The 26,102-nt window shown below is 38.0% G+C and overlaps 1 protein-coding gene across 3 annotated transcripts in view; it reads left to right on the top strand.

Annotated features, from left to right (window-relative positions):
• The window catches only part of LOC105480138 (VPS8 subunit of CORVET complex), a 246,721-nt gene that overhangs the window by 97,271 nt on the left and 123,348 nt on the right, over positions 1-26,102 (top strand). For all 3 annotated transcript variants that reach the window (XR_011619950.1, XM_011738646.2, XM_071091396.1), the window contains exons 25-34: positions 1,041-1,083; positions 2,509-2,581; positions 2,883-3,002; positions 7,835-7,906; positions 13,173-13,292; positions 14,730-14,786; positions 16,909-16,991; positions 18,020-18,104; positions 18,910-19,008; positions 25,510-25,599. Coding sequence is in view for 2 of the 3 variants with exons in the window: in XM_011738646.2 (XP_011736948.2) it covers positions 1,041-1,083; positions 2,509-2,581; positions 2,883-3,002; positions 7,835-7,906; positions 13,173-13,292; positions 14,730-14,786; positions 16,909-16,991; positions 18,020-18,104; positions 18,910-19,008; positions 25,510-25,599 (842 nt within the window). In the remaining variant the exon portion in view is untranslated. The remainder of the gene's footprint in view (positions 1-1,040; positions 1,084-2,508; positions 2,582-2,882; positions 3,003-7,834; positions 7,907-13,172; positions 13,293-14,729; positions 14,787-16,908; positions 16,992-18,019; positions 18,105-18,909; positions 19,009-25,509; positions 25,600-26,102) is intronic.

Here is a 26,102-nt window from a genome sequence, read left to right on the forward strand (position 1 = left end):
GTTTTTTACATGACTCAGTTCCGAAGCTTAACTTTTCCTTTTGGCATAGTGAGTTTGGGGTCCTGAGACTTTATTTTTCTTTCACTGGTGTTTATCTAGTTAGCCAATAAACATTAAGTTGTTATGCCATGCAGGTGATGATCACCATGTGTCATACTAGTTGATTTGAATCAAATAACATTTGGAACAGAAGCAAAATGTAATTATTCATACATTTGGAGCAATTCAAGTTTACATGCACTAACAACATTGCAGATTTTGAGTATTTGTGAAAGATTACTGATAAAGTTAAAGGTATACACTTGCTTGCATTATATCCAGGATTCATATAGCAAAAATAGAAACTACAGCTCTTCATTATTGCCAACCACAGATTCCCATCATCTGTGCGCTATCGGCGTTCCCAGCCACTTCACCCTGTTGATGCTCCTGCTCCATTCTGTGTTGCCCTTGACCCCTTGGCTTCAAACTTTGTCATATTATCTTTCTGATTTCTTTAGTCAAAGAACAGGCTCGCATCACAAGATGGCAGAATCTTACATTTTTATGTAACTTAGAATAGAAAGGGCCCTAAAGATCATTTAGTTTAATTCTGTTACTTTAAACATTTGGGAACAATGGCCTTTTCAGCCCTAGAGCACTGTGGGTGGTGAAAGTCCATATTACAAATAAGAACACAGTATGGTTATGCCTTAATATTAATTAATTGGTTCTGATGTACAGTTCATCAACTCATTGCCTGCCCTACACCTTCCCTTGGTCCCAAGTTAGTGGTTAGGCCAACAATACATAGATCTCTACCCTCAGATCTATTCCTTCTACATCTATCTTTAAATAGCTTATATTGCTCTTATCTGTGAGAAGAATCTGATGGAAACTCAAAAGCTAATAAAGTGGTCTTATCTCAACTTCCTGTTATTTGGGAATATATTTACCTCACTGTAAATGCCAAGTTTTATTTTTCTGTTTCTACATAAAGATTATTTTTCTGAAAAGGTTTTGAGAGAAAATTGCTGAAGATACTTCTCTTTCTATTTTAGATGAACAAGTTGTTATGGGCAATAAGCTTCTTGTATATATTAGGTAAGATCATTTTACTTATTCATCTGCATGTATGTTCTTTCTATATTTCTCCTATATTTTTAGAGATACTATGATCTCTTATCTCTATAGTACTTTTCATTTTTCACAATTCTTTTATGTAGAGCAGTGGTTCTCAACCATGGATGATTCTGTCTCCTACTCCCTGGAGATGTTTGGCAACATCTAGAGACATTTTTGGTTGGTATAACTAGGGCTAGAGAAGGGGTGCTACTGGTATCTAGTGGGCAGAGGCCAAGGATGCTGCTAAGCAGCATACAACGCACACAGTAGTCCCCACAACAAAGAATTATCTGGCCCGAAATATCAGTAGGGCTGAGGTTGAGAAACTTTGGTGTTGAAACCCGGGTTTTTTACGTTTACTAGTGACAACTATGTGGGATGTGTGTTGTGTCTATATATGAGGACAAGAGACTTTTTCAGATCATGAAAAAGTTAGTAACAGAGGTAAAACTAGAATGTTTATCCCCTGACTTCTGGAGCAGGGTTCATTCCAGTAGACTGTGCCAGCTCAGAATTGAGCCCTGATAGAACTTTTAGGTAGACGGCTATTTGGCAGGAAGGTGGCAGAACCTAGCAGAACGTCATTTTAGCTCATATCTAACGAGTTAACTTTGAAACCTGTTTCACACTTGTTACATTGATTTTTTAGTGTGAAAGAAATATGCATTTACTTAGTGCTTTATCATCTGTACTTTAAACTCTTCAAAATATGCTGGTGTCCAGTTGTCTCCAATCTAACACTGAAAATTGTAGTTCAAAAAGGTTTAAAATTTGCCCCCTCCCCACCTCCAAAAATAGAAAGAAGGTAGACATGTTCAGATGACATTTGTAGTAATTCAACACACAAGGCAAGTCTTTAGCCATGAAGAAGGTTTGATTTGGAGGTAAAACTGTAGGGTAAATTTCTCTTCAGATTCTAACTCTCCCTGGTTTGTCCTGTCGCAGACATTTTCCAGACATTTAGCCTAGCTCTTTCCCCATCTTTAATACCGTTGTTAGAGCCCCTGGTTTAACAGTATCTGAGAATGCCAGGCTTCTAACAGGTTTATCGTAGTATAATGGTGCCATTAGGCACTATCTTTCTAGACGCTGGGTATGAGGCCTTTAGAAGTCCGTCTTCATTCCTTCTTGTCCCTTTAATAGAGCATTGGTTTTTCTTAGGAAACATATGAAGAAATGAAAGCTCCTACTCAGTCACAGGATGCATTACCTCACCCCCCTATCTGTTGCCCACGTTTTCTAAACTGGGTGTCATCTTGACCTGCTTTGGAACATGACCTGACAAAAGCTGAGCCTACTTAACAAATTGAACTAGTATCTCAAGTTTGAGAAACAATGTGTTAACTCGCTTGAAAGTTATCTGCTTTACAAGTCACCAGATCCATTCTCATTCTTTTCTTCCAGCTGTTGTCTAGCAGGTCGTGCCTATCCCCTTGGTGACATCCCTGAAGATCTTGTTCCCTTGGTTAAAAACCAGGTTGGTACTATTTTCATAGCCTTTTGACTGTTCTCCGTCTCTTGTTAAGATGCACTGAAGACAAATTGCAGTTGAGGCTTCCACGTGTGTCAGGAGCTATCGCCTGTTACAGGAGAGAACTTACACACTATTACTAAAGTCAATAATTAGAGCTGAGAGAGAATTTAAGAGAGAACTTAAAATATAGTAGCAATTTAAACTGAATTCAGCCTGCCTTTATTTTATCCAAATGGAAATCACTGCTTCAGCAGGATACTTTGTAAGGTGAGAAAATAATCAACATTTTTTTTCCAACTTTCAGATTTTTGAATTTCTAATTCGCCTGCATTCAGCAGAGGCTTCTCCTGAGGAAGAAATCTATCCTTACATTCGGACTTTGCTACATTTTGACACAAGAGAATTTCTCAATGTATTGGCACTGGTAAGAGATAGTCTTATTTTGAGGTGTTTTCAAAGAAGACAGAGCAATAATTTTTTGGTGGGGCGCGGTGGCTCAACGCCTGTAATCCCAACACTTTGGCAGGCCGAGGCGGGCAGATCACCTGAGGTCAGGAGTTCCAGACCAGCCTGGCCAACATGGCAAAACCCCATCTCTACTAATAATACAAAACTTAGCCGGGCATGGTGGTGGGCGCCTGTATCCCAGCTACTTAGGAGGCTGAGGCACGAGAATTGCTTGAACCTGGGAGCCGGAGGTTGCAGTGAGCTGAGATTGTGCCATTGCACTCCAGCCTGGGCTACAAAGAGAGACTCTCTCAAAAAAAGAAAAAAGACAAAGCAATATTTTTTAATAGAAAAATCATAATTATTATGCAGGTATAGATTTTATGCACTAGCAGTAAGTCAGGGTTTCAAATGTTTAATTTTGCTGTGCCACCCATTTTTTTTTCTCTAGTTCTTTGCCTTCCTCCCTTCCTCCCCTCTTCCTCCCTCCCTCCTTCTATCCCTCCCTCCTTCCCTCCCTCTCTCCTTCTCTCTCTTTCTCCCTCTCTCTCTAACACACACTCATCAAAAAGTTAAAGAGAACTGAGTTAGATGTAGTGCATCTTTGATTTCATAAATTATATTGCCTGGCATACTAAATATGGAAGGGAGATGTTGAAGGAGATGTGGTAGTGATGATAGTAAAAATAGCTGGAGTTGAAATGGAACATGGAAGCTTTTTGCTGAAAAAACACCCTTATACATGTTCAATTAGGGATGAATATGTACAATTTGGGTGAGCCAGGTTGTCCGTGAAAATGCCCCTGGGGAACAATTAGATAAAACATAATATATCTTCTGAATTAAATAGTATTATAGTTGTTTTTTGAAAAACTTTTGATATTATGGAAAATGCTTATATTATAGCGTTTAGCAAAAGTAGCAGGCACACAAATATGCAAAACACACATGTACACAGTATTTGGAGAAAAAAAGGATGGAAATACACCTAAATATTAATAGTGATTCACTCTGTGAGATGAAGCAAATTTCCCTAATAAGCATATACTACTTTTATAAATTGAATTATATAAATATAATAAACTATTATTTTAAAACGGTAAGTACTCATGAGAAGGTTATTATCATTTGAATTGGTTTAATTTGAAAATCTGACATCAGAAGTAATAACTTTAATTGCATAGAACGAAGGGAAGGAGAAACTTAGAAGTCAGATGTAGTTGGTTTAGGAAATTTTAAATGTCCAGAGGGGAACATAAAGGTAGTTGGTGACTGACACATAGGAAAAAAAGAAACAGGAAGTGATGGGGGAGAAAGAGTGTTAGAGAAAACAAAGAACTTAATGTAATTCTTATTTCTTTAAGGGCTGTGGTAGCACCGAAACACATGTGGAATTATGCTGATGTCTGAATTATGACACTGGGATTTATAGTAAGGCTGCAAAACAATCTCTGATTTGGTTGACAAAAATTTGAGTTCATGGCGTATCCCACGTACTATCCTCATTAGGGCATGCAGCCTTGGCCAACAAGATATAAACTTTGCTTTTGTGGAGGAAGAGGATCCAGACTTGTAGATAAATAATTATAGCACAGTGTAATACATGCCTTAGGGGAAGTACAGGATGCTATAGGAACACTTAATGAGGGGCACCTAATGGAGCGTTAGGGAATGTTTCTTAGATAAAATGGTGTCTACACTGAGTCTGAATAGAAGTTAGTCAGGGGAAGGGTAGGAAAAAATATTGTAGGCAGAGGGCTGAATATGTAAAAAAGCCTGGAAATGAGACAGAGCAACGAGTATTCAAGTAATTGAAAAAAATTCAATATAGCTGCATCTTTTAAGTATAAGGAGAAGTGCAGAGAGAAACAAATCCAGAGAGGCAGGCAGATAACGAGTTTTGTAATCTGCAGTAAAAAATCTGGACTTCCTTCCCTTCCTTCCTTCCCTCCCTCCCTCCCTCCCTCCCTCCCTCCCTCCCTCCCCCCCTTCCCTTCTTTCCCTCCCTTCCTTCCCTCCCTCCCTCCTTCCCTCTCTCCCTCCCTCCCTCCTTCCCTCTCTCCCTCTCTCCTTCCCTCCTTCCCTCATTTTTGAGTTGGAGCTTCGCTCTTGTCTCCCAGGCTAGAGTGCAATGGCACGGTCTTGGCTCACTGCAACCTCTGCCTCCCAGGTTCAAGTGATTTTCCTGCCTCAGCCTCCCCAGTAGCCAGGATCATAGATGCGCATCACCATGCCTGGCTAATTTTTGTATTTTTAGTAGAGACGGGGTTTCACCATGTTGGCCAAGATGGTCTGGAACTCCTGACCTCAGGTGATCTGCCCACCTTGATCTCCCAAAGTGCTGGGATTACAGGCATAAGCCACCACCCCTGGCCATAATTTGGACTTTATACTATAGCAGTTGGTAGCCATTGAAGCCTTTTAGGAAGGAAAATATATTAATTTTATACTTTAAAAACATTCCCTCTAACTCTTGTGTCTTAGTCAGTTTGAGCTACTATAACAAAATGCCATAGATTGGGTGGCTCACAAACAACAGAAATGTATTTCTCACAGTTCTAGAGTCTGGGAAGTCCAAGATCAAGGTGCTGGCAGATTCTGTTGGTTTAAGCACACCTCCGAGAGGCTTACCTCCTAAAACCATCACATTGGTGATAGGTTCTCAACATGAATTTGGGGGCATACAAATGGATTGAAATGAGATAAGATGGAGGCAGGGAGATCTGTTAGTAAATTTTGTAGTAATCTAAATAGAAGATAATGGTGGCTTAAATTAGGGCAGTGACAGTGGGGATACCGAGATGTGAAAGGATTTGAAAGATATTTTAAGAGGCAAATCAGCCTCATAAAGAAGAAGAATCTGTGATGGAGGCCATATGTAGCCCCAAAGCCAGAAATATTTACTGTCTGGCTCTTTACAGAGAATGTTGACCCCTGGATTAGGAGTTAGCTTGCTATCATTATTTTACAGAAACCCCATAGTAATTTGTAAAGTACTACAGAAATAATTTTTAATGTCCAAATGCACAGATGACTTACAACTTGGGTTTTAGGTCTACCTTTGTACTTCAGAAACTGTAATTCTCCATTAGGACATCTTTGCATATTAGTCCTCTAGTAAACATCCATAGTTAAAAGCATTTTTGTGGGATGATAATGGTCTAACAATGTGCCATTTTGGTGGCAGATGTTAACTACCACCAAAATAGTCATGAAGCATATCATAATATTCACACCGTAGTGTATTACCAGTTAATTATGTTCACAGAATCATACTATCAGTGTCTGTTTCAAAGGAGTGACTACGTGCTGCCAAAAGGAAAATGGTGAAGGAAATTCTTTTTTACTTGCTGTCACTGCTGTAGTTTTTAAATGCATGTGTTAATTCTCCATGGTTTTGTTTTTTAGTTGAATAGCACTTGTATTAGCAGATGGTACTTTCCCTTTGTACCTGTAGAGTGATATCTCACTTTAGCAGGCAGGGATGGGTGTCTATGTATGTGTGTGTTTGTTATTCTCATGAATCCGAAGATAGAACTGAGAGAGACTTTGTAGTCTGTCTTCCTGTCTTCAGTCAGAGTCATATTTAACCCATATATACATCAGAATAACTTCTATTTGAGCTTTCCACAGTGAGTTCCTACAGTCTCCTTGGTAACTCGTTTCAGCATTTCCCAGCTACCTGGCAGTAAAGCAGACTAGCTAAAAAAAAAAGTCTAGAATATTTTGTTTTTCTGTGCATCAAACAGGAGAAGGAAGGGAAGGACATGCTAATAAGAGAACAGCTTGAACAAAGGTGCTTTGGAGAAACTGGGGGAAATTCAGGCCCATTTGAAGAACAGTAATTACTCTTGTTTGAACAGGACTATGATGTCTTGAAAGTTCATGGCTGTTAAATTCCTTTTTATTTTTAGTCTACTGGGACAATGTGTAGTTCATTTTCTTGTTTCAAGGAAATAGCAATAAATTAGCGCTATGTGGATTTAAACATTTCTCAGAATCAAATGAACTAAGTGAAAACCATAGGAACGATCTTTAAGTCTTTCATCATTCTTACTGTTCAGTAAAAATTTTCATTTCAATTTTTTGATAGTGGACATAATCTCATTTTCTTCACATATACTATATGTACTACTTTTTTTGTGACATGCTGTTATATACTGACAAACAGAATCTGGTATTGTAATTTATTGTGATGCATATTATATTCAAAGTATTTTGGCTCTGCTTGATCAGTTACATAAAATGAAAGTTGCCATAGTTGGCAGTGTTTTGAGATCAGTAAGTAGGCTTGATAATTTTAACTTTTTTACCATAATAATTTTTTTAATGCTATCTTTGGACATCATTTTTCTTAATTGTCATGAAAATTATGAAAGTTATTTTTATGACAGTTAATAAACTGGGTCTCAGTTATTTCCAGATAACATAGACTGAATGATGGCTGAACATGTATTTTATCCCTCTGTTCTCAAACCTTTGCTCCCAAATTACCTCTTTTCATTAGTGTTATCTCTCTCTCTTTTTTCTTTTTTTTTCTTATGGACTTTGCCTTCCTTCCTTTCTCAAATTCTTATTTGTGATTTTTTTTTTTTTAAGTCTCAGAGTACTGTGCAATATTAAATACCATAGCTTCCTACTTGACTCACTAAAAATAACGTCACTCAAGATGTATAAGACAAGTTTAATGAGGAATAGTTATCTTATTTGGGAAATTACTTGGATTTTACTAACAAGAATTTGATAACTTGTTTTCTTTTACAATGTGCAAATAATAATTACTTTTAAACATTTATTTCTCCCTTTTAGACTTTTGAAGATTTTAAAAATGACAAGCAAGCTGTGGAATATCAACAGCGAATTGTGGATATTTTGTTGAAAGTAAGTATTCAAAGAATACATGTCTTTATATGATATTTATATTAAGATAGTTGAGTTTTTTTATAGCAGGTTATAAAATCTTGTTAAGTGGTTTCTTGGACTCATATCTTAAAATTTTATTATGGTGTCTTTGTCCTCAAGAGCTGAATTAAGTACTAATCATTTATTTAAAAAAAATTTTAGTGTATGTTAGCTTTAGACTGGGGACCAGAATAGAGAGCACTACTGTGAGAAAGGCATATGGTGATAATTGCTATATTAGTATGATTTACATGTAATAATAGAGACTAACTTCAAAGTGCTTTGAGAAAACAATGTGAAGAATCTTCCTCTGTCTCATACCAACTTCACTTTGTTGCTAAGGCAGTGCCGTATTCTGTCATGGCACTGAGATGTTGGATGACACTTAAGAATGATTTGAGGCACAGAGAAATGATCATCCCAGTATAAATCTAATTAGATTCAGCAGAAAGCTATTTGGAGATTGATGCTGTTGCTAATGAAGAATGCAGGGGAAGGTTCTTTTCTTTTCCATCTGCATGACTTCAGGCAGGCCAGTTTCCTCTTGTAGTTGAAAGCTTAGAGTTTTTATTTTGTTCATTTGACTGTAAAATAGAGTTTTCTTTCTTTTAATGTTGAATTATTGTGGACAAGAGACCAGAATTCAGGTGTTTTCTAGTTGTACATAACATCAAAATATTACATTTATACTCATTCTGTATAATTTCCAAAGCATATTTATATACATTATTTCTTTTGTGCTATCAGTTAATATTAATTTAACCTTGTAAGACAGGCAGTGATGATTATGAGAACAGGATTGCTAACCTGTCAGATAATGCGAGTTTGATTCAGATGGCTAATATGGAGAATTTTCACCTAGATTTATTCCCAATCTATGTCCTCCTTTAATTTGTGATCTTGCCTTTCTTCTACCTAATATTCTTCTGTGGCTTCCTATTGGTCATTTAGAATTAAGTTCTGCTGTGAGTGAGAGAAAACTCAAAATAACAGCAGTTTAATTGTGATAGGAATTAATTTTTCTCATAGAAGTCTGGAAGTAGGCTACCTGGTCTACTAGAGTGACTTCATAAACTTCTCAGGGATGCAGATTCCTTCTGTCTTAGTATTACACTTAGTATATGATTTCTGTCTTTCCATCCAGAATGGCTGCTGAGGCTCCTGCCATTACCTCTGCATTCTAGCCACGTAGAAAAAAATGAAGAAACAAAGAAAATGTTCCCTCTCCTTAAGGAAACTTCTTAAAAGCTGTGTAATACAATTCTGCTTACACCATATGAGGCTCCTTAGTTGGTGGGGGAGATGGAGAAACATTGTCTGTATTCTTGGTAACCATGTGCTTAGCTAAACATGAGGAGTTCTTTTTTTTTTTTTCTTCTCCTTCTTCCTCCTCTTCTCCTCCTCCTCCTCCTCCTCCTCCTCCTCCTCCTTCTTCTTCTTCTTCCTCCTCCTCCTCCCCCTCCTCCTCCTCCCCCTCCTCCCCCTCCTCCTCCTCCTCCTCCTCCCCCTCCTCCTTCCCCTCCTTCTCCTCCCCCTCCTCCTCCTTCCCCTCCTTCTCCTCTTCTTCTTCCTCCTCCTCCTCCTCCTTCTTCTTCCTTCTTCTTCCTTCTTTTTCTTCTTTCTTCCCTCCTTCTTCTCCTCCTCCTCCTCCTTTTTGAGACTGAGTCTTGCTCTGTTGCCCAGGCTAGAGTGCAGTGGCACGATCTCAGCTCCCTACACCCTCCATCTCCTGGCTTTGAGCGATTCTCCTGCCTCAGCCTCCAGAGTAGCTAGAATTAGAGGCGCCTGCCACCATACCCAGCTAATTTCTGTATTTTTAGTAAAGACGGGGTTTTCACCATGTTGGCCAGGTTAGTCTCAAACTCCTGACCTCAGGTAATCTGCCCGCCTCAGCCTCCCAAAGTGCTGGGATTACAGGTGTGAGCCACTGCGCCCAGCCTTGAGGAGTTCTGTTTCTAAGGAAGGAAGACTAGATGTTGGAGCATAAGTAATAGTTTCTGCCATACCCGTCTAAACTGTTGAATATCCAAGATCCCTCTATATTTTCTGGTCCTGACTAGGTCTCTATAACTGGTCCCTTCTCTCATCCACCTTGTCATCCTTCCCCACACACCTTGTATTACGTACCCTCAACCATATTAAATTATTAGAATTCACTAGACTCTCTGTGGTGTGTTCATGGTTTAAGTTCTTTGCAAGGGTTTTCTTTCAGCCTGTCATGCCTTTTCCTTTCCTTTCACTGACTGGCAAGTTCCTAATCATTTTCCAAGACTTAACTGAAATATCATCTATGAGAAACTCTTTTGAACGCTCTCCCACACATCTAGGTTGATTAGTTGGCTCCTTGTCTGTGCTCAGCCAACACTTTATGCTTCAGTTAGCACACTGTAGTGTCATATTTACATATTTTCTTATCTGTCTTATCTAGACTTGAGCTTCTTGAATGTAGAGACTGAGGATTATTCTAATTATTATTATTATTATAATATTTGGTCATTGTTTTAGCCTGCTTAGAACAGATCCAGCACAATGCCTGTAACCCAGTAGGTGTCAGGTAAATGTAAGTTGGTTAAATTGCAATTTGAGTTTAAAACTATACTAAGTTGGAAGAGTAATCCAAATGAAGAGAAAGCTCCACAAGTACTTGACTTCCTGTTGGTGACTTGCCATTCTTGTATGTTGTCTTGATAGTGTTTACCTTGGGTCAGTGAAGAATGAGCTTTGGAGATTATTTTTCTCATTTCTAGTGCTAGAGATATGCTAATTGGTTAAAGTGTACTTGTGAGGGAGCCAGTGAGAGGAGGAGTATAGGCAGTGACCAGAGAACAGGCCAATGGGTGTTATCATGTGTGCTGAATGGCTGCAGAGAGGAAACATCTATTAATTTGTGACTTCTTACATTGCCCGGAAAATTTGTAAGCATGGTCTCTGAAAGAGGCCAAAGAAGAAATGGAAAGGAAATGGCCTTTTTTAGGATAATAACCAATTAGAAACTCGTTGAGGTGATGAGGGACTTCTTATATATATATATATATATATATATATAAAAAATAGAGTTTTTACAACTTGAAATACCCACATATTCTAATAATGAGTATGCACTTGGCAAGCAATGATTACTGGACTAAAAGCAAAAAGGGTAAAAGAAAGGGATGTAAGAGGAAGTAGGTCAAAAGCTAGGGAATGTTGTATAATGGGAGAAACCTGGTGCTTTATCTTTGTGTGGAGGATGGAAGGAGGGAACTTGGAACTTTTTGATAGATGTGTGAGGGTACTATACCCTAATTTGTTGTAGAGTTGCCCCCATGAACTCAGCTCGCCCCAAACAGTACGTGGTGGTCTTCCCTCCCCCACTTCTGTATTCTCTCTGTTAATAGCATCATTATCCCACCTGCCAATCAGGCTCAAAGTCTGTCCTTTTTCATTGCTCCTTGAACCACATGGTTCCACGCATAGGAATAATTGTCCTGTCCCCACTCTCTCTGCCTCTTTCCATTTTCATGATCACTGCCCTACTTAAGAGCCCTTTGGTCTCTCCCTTAGACTCCTGCAGTCGCTTGTATCTTGCTCTCCCTGCCTTGTGTTTCTTTCTTCTGTTAATTTTATCCCATGCACTGCTGATCGGATAATTTTCCTAAGCACAGTACTGGTCATGATCAACCCCCCTGGTGGAACACGTTTAGTAGCTCGCCAGTTTTCTATAGAATACATTCCAGATTCCTTAGGATGACATTTGAGGCCTCATCTTCCCTTTTAATCTATTGTTTCCCTCTTCCTGCATGCTGCTGCATTCTAATAAATATTGTTGTTCCCCCTAACAATTGTGTGTTTTTCTGTGTCCATGATTTTGCTCTCACTCTTCTCTTTGCCAGGTTTGCCTTTTCTGTTGACATTTCCCCTTGTCAAAATTTCTGCACGGGCTTTAAAACTTAGCTTCAAAGCTATTCTTCTCATTTCTTTTCAAATTCCCTCTCTAACCAGTTGAATTAAAATTTTAATCATTTGTGCCTTTATAATAGCAGTCATTATATTATGCCTTTTGTTTAAGATGTGTCTGTCTTTTCTTTCTTGTTCCTAATTTTCTTAAAGACACTTATAGCCTCTTACACATAGTGAGTACTTAGGAAATGAGAGCTGAGTTAAAGCCAGAGGAATGGCTATGATTTGATAACCGTGTGTGTCGTAAAAAGCCTGTTATACAAAACCATGTCTTCAAGGAACTGCTTGATACAAGGCCGAAGCCATTCACTTCATTGGTCTGTGTGATAGCTAACTTCTCTGGGCTACCTTGACTCTCAGTTGTCTTACTCTCAAACCTCAAAGCAGCTTTCTTCTTCCGTTGCTGATGGACAGATTTTTAGTAGGGCTATTTAAATTTAACTGTACAAGACCAGCCTGGCCAACATGGTGAAACTTTGTCTCTATTAAAAATACAAAAATTAACCAGGCGTGGTGGCACACGCCTGTAGTCCCCGCTACTTGGGAGGCTGAGGCAGGAGAATCACTTGAACCCAAGAGGTGGAGGTTGCAGTGAGCCAAGATCATGCCATTGCACACAAACTTGGGCAACAGAGTGAGATTCCATCTCAACAACAACAACAAAAAATTAGTTGTAGAAGGGTTCTCTAAGAATTCCTGAGGGAAACATGATTAATATTTCTTTGAAATACTACAATTTACATCTCTACCTCTTTATCAATTCAGTTCTCATCCAAAGTGTGATAGAAGTAGGCCAGAAATCACTGAAATGTTTTCAGAGTATGCAAGTATTTGTGCTTCTTCTAAATGGCGTTGAATTCAACTGTTGCACAGTCAATAAAAGAATCTTTTTTTGGCCGGGCGCGGTGGCTCAAGCCTGTAATCCCAGCACTTTGGGAGGCTGAGACGGGCGGATCACGAGGTCAGGAGATCGAGACCATCCTGGCTAACACGGTGAAACCCCGTCTCTACTAAAAAATACAAAAAACTAGCCGGGTGAGGTGGCGGGCGCCTGTAGTCCCAGCTACTCAGGAGGCTGAGACAGGAGAATGGCCCGAACCCGGGAGGCGGAGCTTGCAGTGAGCCGAGATCCGGCCACTGCACTCCAGCCTGGGCGACAGAGCGAGACTCCATCTCAAAAAAAAAAAAAAAAAAAAAGAATCTTTTTATGAGTCTTCAGTAATGAGGCTATCCCCTCTTCTAATTGTATATATTTTTGCATCATACCAGATGGTGTATTGAATAAATGGTCTCCTTTGCTCCTCAGGTTATGGTGGAGAATTCAGACTTTACCCCCTCACAAGTAGGATGTCTCTTTACCTTCCTTGCTCGGCAGCTTGCAAAGCCTGACAACACCTTGTTTGTAAACAGAACACTTTTTGATCAGGTAAGTGTCTAGCAGTGAAAACTAAAAGGTTTTTTCCTGTTCACGGTGCACAGTTCCCTGGATTACACTGTTTCCTGATGTGACAGACTATTGGGTAAATACCTTATCAAGGAGAGGCCTGTTCAGGTTTTGGATCTAAATTGAGGGATATGTGTATGTGGGTGTATGGGTATGTTTTGTGGAGATTGGTTTATAGAGATTGTGTTCTCTTAATTATTCTGTTGCTATGAATTGCCTAGAATTCTTTGCTCAAGAGTTTCCCAATTTAAGAATCTCCCCCATCTCACAGGTAGTAAGAGTATTATGACCATCATCTGGAGAAGAGATTACTTTTGTAAAATCTCAATTTACTTACAAATGACTTTGAAGGTATCTTGTAATCCCGCTTAAATATCTCCTATTTTTCCACAGGTGGCAAAGAAAATACTCTTTGTCTGGAGAAAGTAACTAAAAATGACTAGCATTTTTTGAGCACTTCACAATGGCAGACATTGTTCCAAAACCTTATGTGTGTCTGTTACCTTAGTCCTCTCAAGAGCTCTAAAATAGGGACAGTTATACTCCTTTTATAGATGAGGAAACTAAAGCCTGGAGAGATTAAGTAATTCATGTAAGGTCGTACTTAGTAAGTGTTATTATTAGCAGTAAATATTAAGTCTTAATAGAGTTAGTGTCCAAATTCAAGTGGCCTGACTCCTAAGTTCATGCTTTGCTAGGTCCATGGTATCGTATCAGGAGACTTAAAATTAAGGTATATAGACAACACTGCCTTATAGTTATGTTTCTTTTCTCTCTCTCTTTTTTTGAGACAGAGTCTGGCTCTGTCGCCCAGGCAGGAGGGCAGCAGCATGATCTTGGCTCACTGCAACCTCTGCCTCCCAGGTTCAAGTAATTCTCCTGCCTCAGCCTCCTAAGTAGCTGGGATTACAGGCGCATACCACCACGCCTGGCTAATTTCTTGTATTTTTTGTAGAGACGGGGTTTCACCATGCTGTCCAGGCTGGTCTTGAACTCCTGAACTCAAAGTGATTCGCCCTCCTCAGCCTTCCAAAGTGCTGGGATTACAGGCATGAGCCACTGCACCCAGCCTCTTAGAGTTATGTTTCAAAAGAGTAAAGAAATACATACACAAGGGCTGCCTCAACCTCCCAAAGTATTGGGATTACAGGCATGAGCCACTGCACCCGGCCTCTTAGAGTTATGTTTCTCAAGAGTAAAGAAATATGTATGTAAGGCACATATTAAATTGTTAGCATACCTGAACCTGATGTTACATATACTAGGCTAATCAGTTGGGAAGGTACCTTGTACCTGTGGTATTTGTTATGGCTGGGTGTGAATAAGTTGGTTATTTGAAAGGGTAGTTATTACTTTTATTATGAGAGTATTAATGTCTACATGCTGATATCAAATAAAAAATACTTTTTCTTTGGCCAGGTCCTTGAATTCCTTTGTAGTCCCGACGATGACTCCCGACACTCTGAAAGACAGCAGGTATGAACTACTAGAACTCTTTTTGCTAAAAAATAGGAAAGAAGAATAAGCCAGAAAGAACTCTTCTGTGTTAGACCTCACTACACATGAGGGGCAATGACTTGTGCCAAACCCTAATACGAAGTTAGAGTCAGTGGGAACCAGAAAATAGAGTGGATGGTTGTTAGGGTACATGTATAAGAAGCTTATATCAAACTAAATTCCTAGGTAGACTGGATCTGTCTTGCATCTACCATGACATCAAAGAAATGACTTCATCTTCCCCTATTATGTGGTAACAGCTAGGACTTCTTGTACGCTGCATTCCATTGGCATAATTAATCTGGTAACTACTGCTAGCTGCTGTGGTCCTGAAACAAAAAAGCTACAGCGTCCTGAGTATTGACATACCTAACTTTTGAGAGTGCCCTAAAACCCCACCACATTAGGGCTGACCATTCTGGAGACTAGAATCCACCTGTCCCTCCACTGATTATTATGAGACAGTAACTGTTTGAGTACCACTTCTTTTTATTCATGCCACTTTCTTGAGGTTGCCTTCAGGAGTAAGATTCTTTAAATACCCACCATAATTGTGGGCACTAAGAGAGTCAACCCATTTTGTATTCATAGCTAGATTTTGTCAGGCAAGTAAACTAGTAAAATTAAGAACCATGAGAGCTGTGCGGAAGTATGGCTTTATAGCACTGTGGTAATCATACACAGCTGGGAAGTTGAGACTATCAGATAGCAACAGTGACCCCTTTATCTGCACAGCTATGGCGCAGTGACTGCTGCAGAGTATCCTAGGTCAGAGAACAGCTGGTAAAATTTTGGTTATCTCTTAAATTATTTTGAATACAAATAGTAATATGGGCCCCCTCATTTCAGCTGTGTAGTGTGGTAAAAATTATTTATATGAGCCCCAATATTCTTGTTTCCTTTTTATTGTGGTAAGATAGACATAACACATAATTTACCATTTTAACCGTTTTTAGGTGTATGCATAAGTGGTATTCACATTATTGTATAATCCTCATCACCATCCATCCCCAGAACTCTTTTATCTTCCCAAACTGAACTACCATACCAATGAAATCGTAACTCCTGCTCACTATTTCTCCTCCCCACCCCTTAGTAACTACCAGTCCCTATGAATTTTACTACCTTAGGTCCCTCACATAAGTGCAGTCGTACAGTATTCATTCTTTTGTATTTAGCTTATTTCACTTGGCAGAATGTGTTCAAGGTTCATCCATGCCATAGCATGCATGTATCAGATTTTCTTCCTGCTGAATAGTATTCCGTTGTATGTATATACTACATTTTGTTTATTCATTCATCCACTGATGGACATTTGGATTGTTCCACCCTTTGGCTATTTTGAATAGTGCTGCTATGAAAAGTCATAATTTTTTAAAAATTAACATATAAACATGGATACCAGCTGTGGGTAAACAGATTGTAAAGAACCATAAGACATAAAAGTGAGACAAAAATTCACTTCTTGAAAGAATATATACGGGCCGGGCGCGGTGGCTCAAGCCTGTAATCCTAGCACTTTGGGAGGCCGAGACGGGCGGATCACGAGGTCAGGAGATCGAGACCATCCTGGCTAACACAATGAAACCCCGTCTCCACTAAAAATACAAAAAAATTAGCCGGGCGTGGTGGCGGCGCCTGTAGTCCCAGCTACTCGGGAGGCTGAGGCAGGAGAATGGCGGGAACCCGGGAGGCGGAGCTTGCAGTGAGCCGAGATCGCGCCACTGCACTCCAGCCTGGGCTACAGAGCGAGACTCCGCCTCAAAAAAAAGAAAAAAAAAAAAAAAAAAAGAATATATACGGACATTTTAACTTAGCAGAGAGTCAGCTCAGTGTCTCATAGGGCTTCATTCGTAAACTCTGTGGCGTTCTTTCCATGTTTGAAAAGCGGAGCCATTTATCTTTTTATAGGGCTTAAATGCAATATGATCAAGTTTATGATGTCAGTCTAACCCCTTCCATATGTGACAGCAAGCCAAAATATCATCAACTAAGAATACAAAAGAAAAAAATTAGAAGTTATAGTCTACATGGCTGAATGCACTCTTAAAGAGCTAGTAAATTCTCAAGTGTTTTTACTCATTTATTTTTAAATGTTCAGGTCCTTTTAGAATTGCTGCAGGCTGGAGGCATAGTTCAATTTGAAGAGAGTCGCCTCATCCGGATGGCAGAAAAAGCTGAGTTGTAAGTTGTTTTGAGGCATATATTAGTTTGCCATAGAAATATTAAATTACATTTCTCTAACTTAAAGCCCAGTTTATTGATGCATTGCTGCTTTTTTAATTAGGAAAGATTATACAAATAACAAAAAGCTAAGTGTGAAGTTTTTGCCTTTTAATTGAATTCTAGAAATTTGAAATTTGCAGAAATTCATAGGGCAAATATGAAGCTTTTATATAATTGTTTAAACATAAAAGTGAAATAGCAGTCTTATGATGTTTTATTTTAGATTTTTCCTTTAATATTTCCATGTTTCATAAATTTTTATGGTTACCTTAGCTATATTAGAGACAATGTAGTTATTGACATAGCAAATAAGAGAATATCACATTACTACTTATCTAGTATGCTGTATTTATATGACGTAATTCTGAACAGAGAAACTTTATGTAAAATTTTTGTAAATTATCAATATCTAACATAGTCACTATTTCTTATGTGATACATTATTGCTTTAGTATTTCTTTTGTATTCAGCATTGAAATTTCTTATAAACATAATATGTAGCAGCCTCTTGAACCTGTAGTTAAAGGAATGGCAGATACTCATCTTCCCTAGATATTCACTGTAACTTTATTTAACAGTAGAAATCACATCTACTATATTAATTTTTCTTTTCTTTCTTTTGAGACAAGGTCTCCCTCTGTTGACCAGGCTGGAGTGCAGTGGTGTGATCATAGCTCACTGCAGCCTTAACCTCCTCGTCTCAAGCAATCCTCCTGCATCAGCTTCCATAGTAGCTCGGATGACAGGCACATGCCACCATGCCTGGCTAACTTTTAGTTTTTTTTGTAGAGACAGGGTCTTGCTATGTTGCCTAGGCTGATCTCAGACTCCTGGTCTCAAGCAATCCTCTTGCCTCAGCCTCCCAAAGTGCCTGGCATGAGCCAGGACACCTGGCCCACTTTCCCTAATACTAACCTGTGTGCCAGAGCAAATGTCTCAAAAACCTGCCTGTTTGGTACACTGAAGTTTTTCCCTTTACATTCTAGCTATCAAATTTGTGAATTTATGTATGAAAGAGAACACCAATATGACAAAATTATTGATTGCTACTTACGTGACCCTCTGAGAGAGGTGAGTCAAGACACTGCTTTACCCTTTTTTCTTACTCAGCCTTCCCTCTTATTGAGTACAAATAACTGTTGAGTAGAAATATTTGTGCATGTGCATGAGCCAAATATACATTGATAATTAAAACAGATATAGTTCTTGCAGTTTTGGAATGTATGATTTAGTGATGGAGACTGACAATTAACAAAGCCAAATATGATTACAAATGGTGATAAATGCTAGGGAAGAGAAACCGAGTGCAACTTTAGAGGATAATGGGGAACTGACTTATGCAGAGTAGCCAGGGGAGGAATTTCAGAGAAAGTGACATATAAACTGAGTTTTGGAATTTGAGAAGCCCGTGAAGGAAAGAGTCAAGAAGAGTGTTTCAGGATGGGAAACTGTATATGCAAAAGACCTGAGGTGGGGAAAATGGACATGTTCAAGGAGCTGAGTAGAGATCATATAGATGACGTGAAAATCAGCATAGGTGGAGCATAATAGACAAGGGCAGGAGTGGTTTGAGCTGAAATTGGGAATGTGGACAATGGGATCCCCAAAAGCCAAAGTGTGATACTCCTTCATTATGTCACTGAAGATTAATGAATTGAAACCAAAATTAATTAGAACAGATATTTTGCTTCTAAGAGTCTACCCTAAATTTTAAACAATTACCCTTTCTTTTTAGGGGCAGAGTTTTCCATCAGTTAACAATCTCCAGATGGTTTTTCATCTTCAAATGATAGATGTTTACTAAGACTGGTTCAGTTGGTAGGGACTAAATCTTGAGTGAGTGAATGAATAAATTATATTGTCTTGTGCTCTTCAGGAAGAAGTCTTTAATTACATTCACAATATCTTATCCATTCCCGGACACAGTGCAGAGGAGAAGCAGTCTGTATGGCAGAAAGCAATGGATCATATTGAGGTACTGATGTGCAAAACTTCACACTTTACCATCTGAATGGTCATCTAACCCAAGTTAACTTTATGCCAACTAAACAATGGCATGTATCACATTAAGTTGGTTTAATTTAGGGTTAAAATGTTTTTCATGTGTAATTATTCTACCTCATATTTGTATTCATGAAGTCTGTGTCACATGCAATCTATTACATCCTGACTTCTGAAACTAGCCCATGTGCAGTCAGCTAGTGACAAACTAGTATTAGTGCATTTTTACAAAGTTCCTAGAATGATTCTGAGAGTACTACTTGTCCTTTTTTCCTAGTATGTGATGGGTGCCGTACCCTCCAATCATCTAATGGACTTTTAGAAAAATTACTGCAATGATGTATTTCTCTTCCTTATATAACAGGATGATGATTCTGACCTAGCTGTGGTCAACTAATTCACTGATTTTGTTGATGCCTGCAGTTTTACAGAGGATGCAAGTGTTCACTTCTATTGAAACAAAAAGTTCTTATTCAGAAACAACGCTTCTGGATATACAAATAGACTATATTTGTATAGATATACAAATAGACTATATTTGTATAGATATACAAATAGACTATATTTGTATAGATATACAAATAGACTATATTTGTATAGATATACAAATAGACTATATTTGTATAGATATACAAATAGACATATATTTGTATATGTGTGATGAGGGCTGTGATCACAATGTGTTCTGAAATGGGACCCAAAAATCACTTCTTACTTGAGTTTCCTTATGTTCATAACATACTCCTTACCCCAGAATCCAATAGAACTAGCAGTTTTGTTGAAATCTATTATTTTTATGATTTATGTTATTTTATCTATTCTATTATGTTTATTTCTGATTATTGAAAAAATAGTAAGAAAAGAGGCAATCCTCTTTTGGAAATAATATTTAGACTGAGGTAGTCCTAGTTTTGGAAATAACGTTTAAACCGAGGTAATCCTAGTTTTGGAAATAACATTTAAACTGAGGTAATCCTAGTTTTGGGAATAACATTTATATCTACAGAGTTGCTCTCGTTCTCCTCATATCAAGAATCAGGTGGTGGATTTAGAGATGTAGTAGAGATATGATTATTCAACATGTTTGAACATTTTTTTATAGATACGAAAAACTATAAGAAAAGATATGATGTGGATACTTTATTTTAGTTTCTGAAGGTTGTAAAGTTTAGAAAGATCAGAGGTGTGAATAGCATCTTCTTGTGAAATATCTGACATGAAAGGTGGTATAGCCAGTCATGAGATACGTGGTCTGAAGTAATTTCCACACTGCTGTATTCCACACTGCTGTATTGATTGAGAACATGGAATATATTGTTTAATGTTGTTATATTCCTGCTAACAACAGATGAATATATCATGGCAGGATAACCCAACAAGTCATTCTCTGATTTTGTGTTTTGTATTTTTTCCCTTTAATCATTTAGTACTCTTTTTCATCATCCTCTTCAAGTCTCCATGGTTATATTATGGTTCAGTTCTCATTTCACCTCATCTGCATTATACAGTGGTTTGAGCACATGGATTCCAGACCTCAAAAATGAAGCCACATCTCTGCATTATGTGAAATGTGATATATTAATCAATGGGCAAACAGATTACTCAGCAAAAAGCTCAAGCTGGGGAAGCAAGAAGTATTTCTGCTGTGCAGTAATTATTTTTGCTGACTAGTTTTTCCCACATCTGCATATTTTTCACCTTGAACTTTTTAATATCTATTAAGGCCACAGTGACAGGTGTATAAACTTTTGTTGAAGGACTTCTATGTCTTCAGTAATGTAAATATAATCAACATTAAATACATAGGACAAAAAGTCATAAAGAAGTTTTCTGACAAGATACACTTAGTTTATAGCTTAGTGGTTCTTAACACATTTGGGGCTCTACACTGTTTTTGAGACTCTAATGAAAGATTTAGTCTTATGCCTCATAATATTGCACATGTACATAGATATTATGACTCTGTTTAAAGTTTCAGGGATCTACAGATCCCTAAAAGTCTTTCTTAGATGACAAATCTCTGGTTCAGATGGTTTTTTGAATATGAAAGGTTTCATTAGATTGTGATGACATTTTATATTTTGAAATTTATAAAACATTCAAAAAAGTACATAAAACACATGTACAGCTTAATTAAAAATTAAAAAGCAAACATCCTAGGTCCTGAACAAGAAATATTATATTTCCATACCTCAGACATTTCCCATGTATTCTTTTCTGATCACAGTTTTCTTCTTCCGCCCTTCCCCCATGTAGCCATTATCCTGGTTTTTGTGACAGTTTCTTACCTTTTTGTATACTGTTACTGCATGTGCATGCATCCCTAAATATATGTTTTTGTTTTGCCTATTCTTGAACTTTGTGAAAATGAAATCGTACTTTATTTTCTTATTTTTGCCCAGTATTTTGTTTGAGAAGATTGTACATTTTGTTTTATGTAGCTACAGTTGATTTTTATTGTATAGTATTCCATTTTATAAGTATATCACAGTTTATCCATTCTACTGCTGCTAGACATTTCAGTTGTTTCTAGTTTTAACTATTAAGAATAGTCTGTTCATAATCATTCTTATATGTGCATCTTGTGCACAGCCACAGACATTTCTCTAAGGCAGTGATTCTCAGTTTCGTCCCCAAACCAACATCACAGCATCAGCTGAGAATTTGATAGAAATGCAAATGCTCCACTTCAGACCTCCTGAATCAGAAACTCCGGGTGAGGCCCAGCAATCCCCTAAGTTATTTTGATGTATGCTAACTCATAATCTCTGCTCTGGAGTATATAATTGATAGTTGAGATTAATATTTTAAATTTCACTGGATGCCAGCACTGTATGAGAGTTCCTATGGACTCTGTATCCTTAGCAAACTTTAAATCTGTCCCGATCTAGTGGATGTGTAATGATATCTAATTATGTTTTACATTTACCTTTCCTTAATTACTAATAAGATTGACAGCCTTTTCATATGTTTATTGGGCATTTAAGTTTTCTGTTTTGTGAAGTGCCTGCTGAAGTTTTTTGCCCACTTTTCTGTTTGAATGTCTCATACTTACTGCTTTGGAAGATTTCTTTATGTATTGTGGATGTTAGTCTTTTATCAGCAATATATTTTGCAAATATCTTCTCCCGTTCTGTGGCTTTTCCTTTCAATCTTTTTGTGTTTTTTTTTTAAGTGGTCAAAATAATAATTTCCCCCCTCCACTTTATGTCCTGCTTTCTTTCTTATTTCTTTTTAAGCTTTGGCTCTTGAGTTCCACCTGAAAGTAATTTTTGTACGTAGTATGAGATAGAAGTCAAGTTAATTTTTTAGAATACAGATGCCCAATTTTCCCAGCAGCAGTTATTTTTAAAGGTTGCCTTTTCCTGTTGTTCAGCAATGCTGCCTTTGTGATGAGTATATCAAGGATCTATATGCGTAGTCTATTTCTCTGGTCCTTCTGTTCCATTGGTCTGTTTGTCCATCTCTGCATCAGTACCACACTATTTTTAATATTGTTGCTGTATGATGAGTCTTGATATCTTTAACAGAATCTTGTCTATTATTGACTTTTGATACTTTCAAATATATTTTAGAATCAGCTTATTAAGTTCCACCAAATTTTTTTTAACTTTGTAATCAGACATTGCACTGAATCTATCAATAATTTTGAAGATAACTTGCAATCTTTACAATATTGAGTCTTCATATCTATGTATGGTATAATCCTTTATTTAATATCTTCCTATAAAGTTTTATTTTTATTTATTTATTTTTTTGAGACAGAGTTTTGCTCTTGTTGCCCAGGCTGGAGTGCAATGGCACAATCTCGGCTCACCGCAACCTCCACCTCCCAGGTTCAAGCGGTTCTTCTGCCTTAGCCTTCCCAAGTAGCTGGGATTATAGGCATGCGCCACCAAGCCCGGCTAATTTTGTATTGTTAGTAGAGATGGGGTTTCTCCATGTGGGTCAGGCTGGTCTCGAAGTCTCAACCTCAGATGATCTGCCCGCCTCAGCCTCCCAAAGTGCTGGGATTACAGGCGTGAGCTACCACGCCCAGCCCCTATAAAGTTTTATAATACCCTCTGTGGAGACTTTCCATCCTTTGTTTTCATTTTGTTTGTTTTGTTTTGTTTTTCTGAGACAGAGTCTCACTCACTGTGTCGCCCAGGCTGGAGTATAGTGGCACCATCTAGGCTCACTGCAACCTCAGCCTCCTGGGTTCAAATGATTCTTTCCTCATCCTCCCTAAATAGCTGGGATTACAGATGTCACCACCACTCACAGCTTATTTTTGTATTTGTAGGAGAGACAGGATTTTGCCATGTTGGCCAGGCTAGTCTCAAAGTCCTGACCTCAAATGATTCACCTGCCTTGGCCTCCCCAAGTGCTGGGATTACAAGCATGAGCCACCATGCCCAGCCCCATTCTTTGTTATACTTACTGTCACAACTTCATATTTTTAATGCTGTTGTTAATGGCATTTTTAAAAATTTCATTTCCGCGGGTCACGGTGGCTCACGCCTGTAATCCCAGCACTTTGGGAGGCTGAGGCAGGCGGATCACCTGAGGTCAGGAGTTTAAGACCGGCCTGGCCAACATGGTGAAACCCCGTCTCTACTAAAAATATAAAAATTAGCCGGGCGTGGTGGTACATGCTTGATCCCAGCTACTCTAGAGGCTGAGGCAGGAGAATGGCATGAGCTTGGGAGGCGGAGCTTGCAGTGAGCCGAGATGGCGCCACTGTACTCCAGCCTAGGCAACAGAGCAAGACTCTGTCTCAAAAAAAAAATTTCATTTCCAACATAAGTATGTTTACTATAAGGATTTTTATGGAAGTTTTCTTCTATTTCTAGTATGCCAAAAGTCCTCATGAATGGATTTTGAATTTCATCATGTTTTCTTCCTTATTCTGTTTTTGTGTTACATTTTATTGATATTAAACCAACCTTGATTTTTGCAGCTAAGTGCTACTTGATCCTGATATGTTATTCTTTTTACACATTGCTGAATTTCATTTTTATTTAGGATGTTTGTATCAATATTGTGGCTCAGATTTATCTGTAATTTTGTCCTGCTGGGTTTAGTTGTCAGAATGTTACTAGCTTCATACAATGCACTGAAGAATTTTTCTTTTTTCTGTTCTCTGTTGTAAGAGGTTTAGTTAAGGTTGGGATTATTTCTTCCTTAAATAGTTACTAGAACTTACCAGTGAGGCTATTTGAGCCTACAGTTTTTCATATGGGAAGTTTTTACTCATTCAGTTATTTTAATAGTTAAAAATCAAATCAGGGGCAGACACGGTGACTCATGCCTGTAATCCCAGCACTTTGGGAGGCCAAGGCAGGATGATCTGTTGAGCCCAGGACTTCCAGATCAGCCTGGGCAACATAGCCAGACCCCGTCTCTACCAAAAAAAAAAAAAAAAATCACATCAGGCTATTTCTTCTCAAGTCGGTTTATTAAATTGTACTTTTAAGGAATTTATTTTGTTTAAATTTCCAAATGCTTGGCATAAATTCATTCATCATAGTTTATTTTTGAATGTCTACAGATCAGTAACAGTGTCTCCTTTGTAATATTTAGTTATACCTTCTCTCTTATTAGGAGTATTGCATTAAAGTTGTATAAACTATAGTTATTTGTGGCAGCTAATTATTACGAATCTACAAGTACTACCTAACATGATAATTACGAGATACATTGTGAATGTTGTAGTCATAGTAGCTTGTCTGAGTTTTATTTAATAATACAGTATTTTGTATTTGGTCTTTGTGTTTTAGCCGTGTATCATGGTTGTGTTTGATCACAGTGTCCCCACAGAGAAGGTAAATTGGAAAGGTAGAGTATTAGGTGACAGAAACCAAGTAAGAAGAGAGTTTTAAAAAGAAAAGGATAGCCAGTAGTGTCCAGGAAAGTCCAAGGGGAGGTCAAATTAAAAGTCTTATATTTGACAAATAGATTTTATTAACAATGTTTGATTAAAAGTGGTCAACATTTTACTTTCATGTAAAATTTAAGACCTGAAGTTTATTTCTTAAAATGCTTGCAGTTTCTAAATCCACTGGGCACCAGAAGTAAAGTTTTAAAATTCTTAGCCAGATAAATTACAACTATACTTTCTCATTTCTTCACGTTATTACTTTAAGCTCCAGGGTGAAATGCATTGACAGGGAACTTGGGAAGCTTTTGTTCCTTCTGTTTCTCCTGCAGATATCATGGCTGAAATCCAGAATTCTACAGTGCTTTCATTTTCTAAGAGTTCTGAATTACCTTTCTTTAAATTAAATTTTGATTTTTTTTTTTTTTACATGACACATTTCTAATTTTGCTCATTTGCAAAGTGCCCTTTAAATTGAGGCTCTATATCAAGGTCTGCTGAAATGCAGTATGGGAGCTCGTGACTATATTGAGGTAGGTAATCATGCCTCATATCTGTGGATATGCTGGTTAAATGAGCAATTAAAGATGGCTTTGTCTTTTCCTTTAACTCCAGGAACTTGTGTCCCTGAAGCCCTGTAAAGCTGCGGAGCTGGTTGCCACCCACTTTTCTGGACATATTGAAACGGTCATTAAAAAACTTCAGGTATGTATTGCAAATATATATTGGGGAAAAATATCTAGTGGAGAGACAATTATTAAATCTTCACCTAAGAAGTTTTGATTATAGTGATTTCTTCAGTTGATATTTATTAGCAATTTCTGTTAGGTTGGTACAAAAGTGATTGTGGTTTTTGCCATTTCTTTAATGGCACAAACCTAATACCGTGTGTGTGTGCGTGTGTGTGTGTGTGCGCGTGTGTGTGGGAGCAGTTGTGTGATGATCTCTTAGTTTGGAAATGAGGGAGTTGATCTTTGTGCATAACAAATATGAGCTTCAGAGAAGCATTTCTGGAATTATAATGTACTTATTCTAGAAATCCTAATCCACAGATCCTCTCTTCCCCCATTTTCTTTTGCTGTAGGATCCACAACCCTGTTTTCTTTTTTCTTTTTTCTTTTTTTTTTTTTTTTTGATACGGAGTCTCACTCTGTTGCCCAGGCTGGAGTGCAGTGGTGCGATCTCCACTCACTGCAAGCTCCACCTCC

The sequence above is a fragment of the Macaca nemestrina genome, chromosome 2 (genome assembly GCF_043159975.1).
Source record: "Macaca nemestrina isolate mMacNem1 chromosome 2, mMacNem.hap1, whole genome shotgun sequence".
Taxonomy (NCBI): Eukaryota; Metazoa; Chordata; class Mammalia; order Primates; family Cercopithecidae; genus Macaca; species Macaca nemestrina.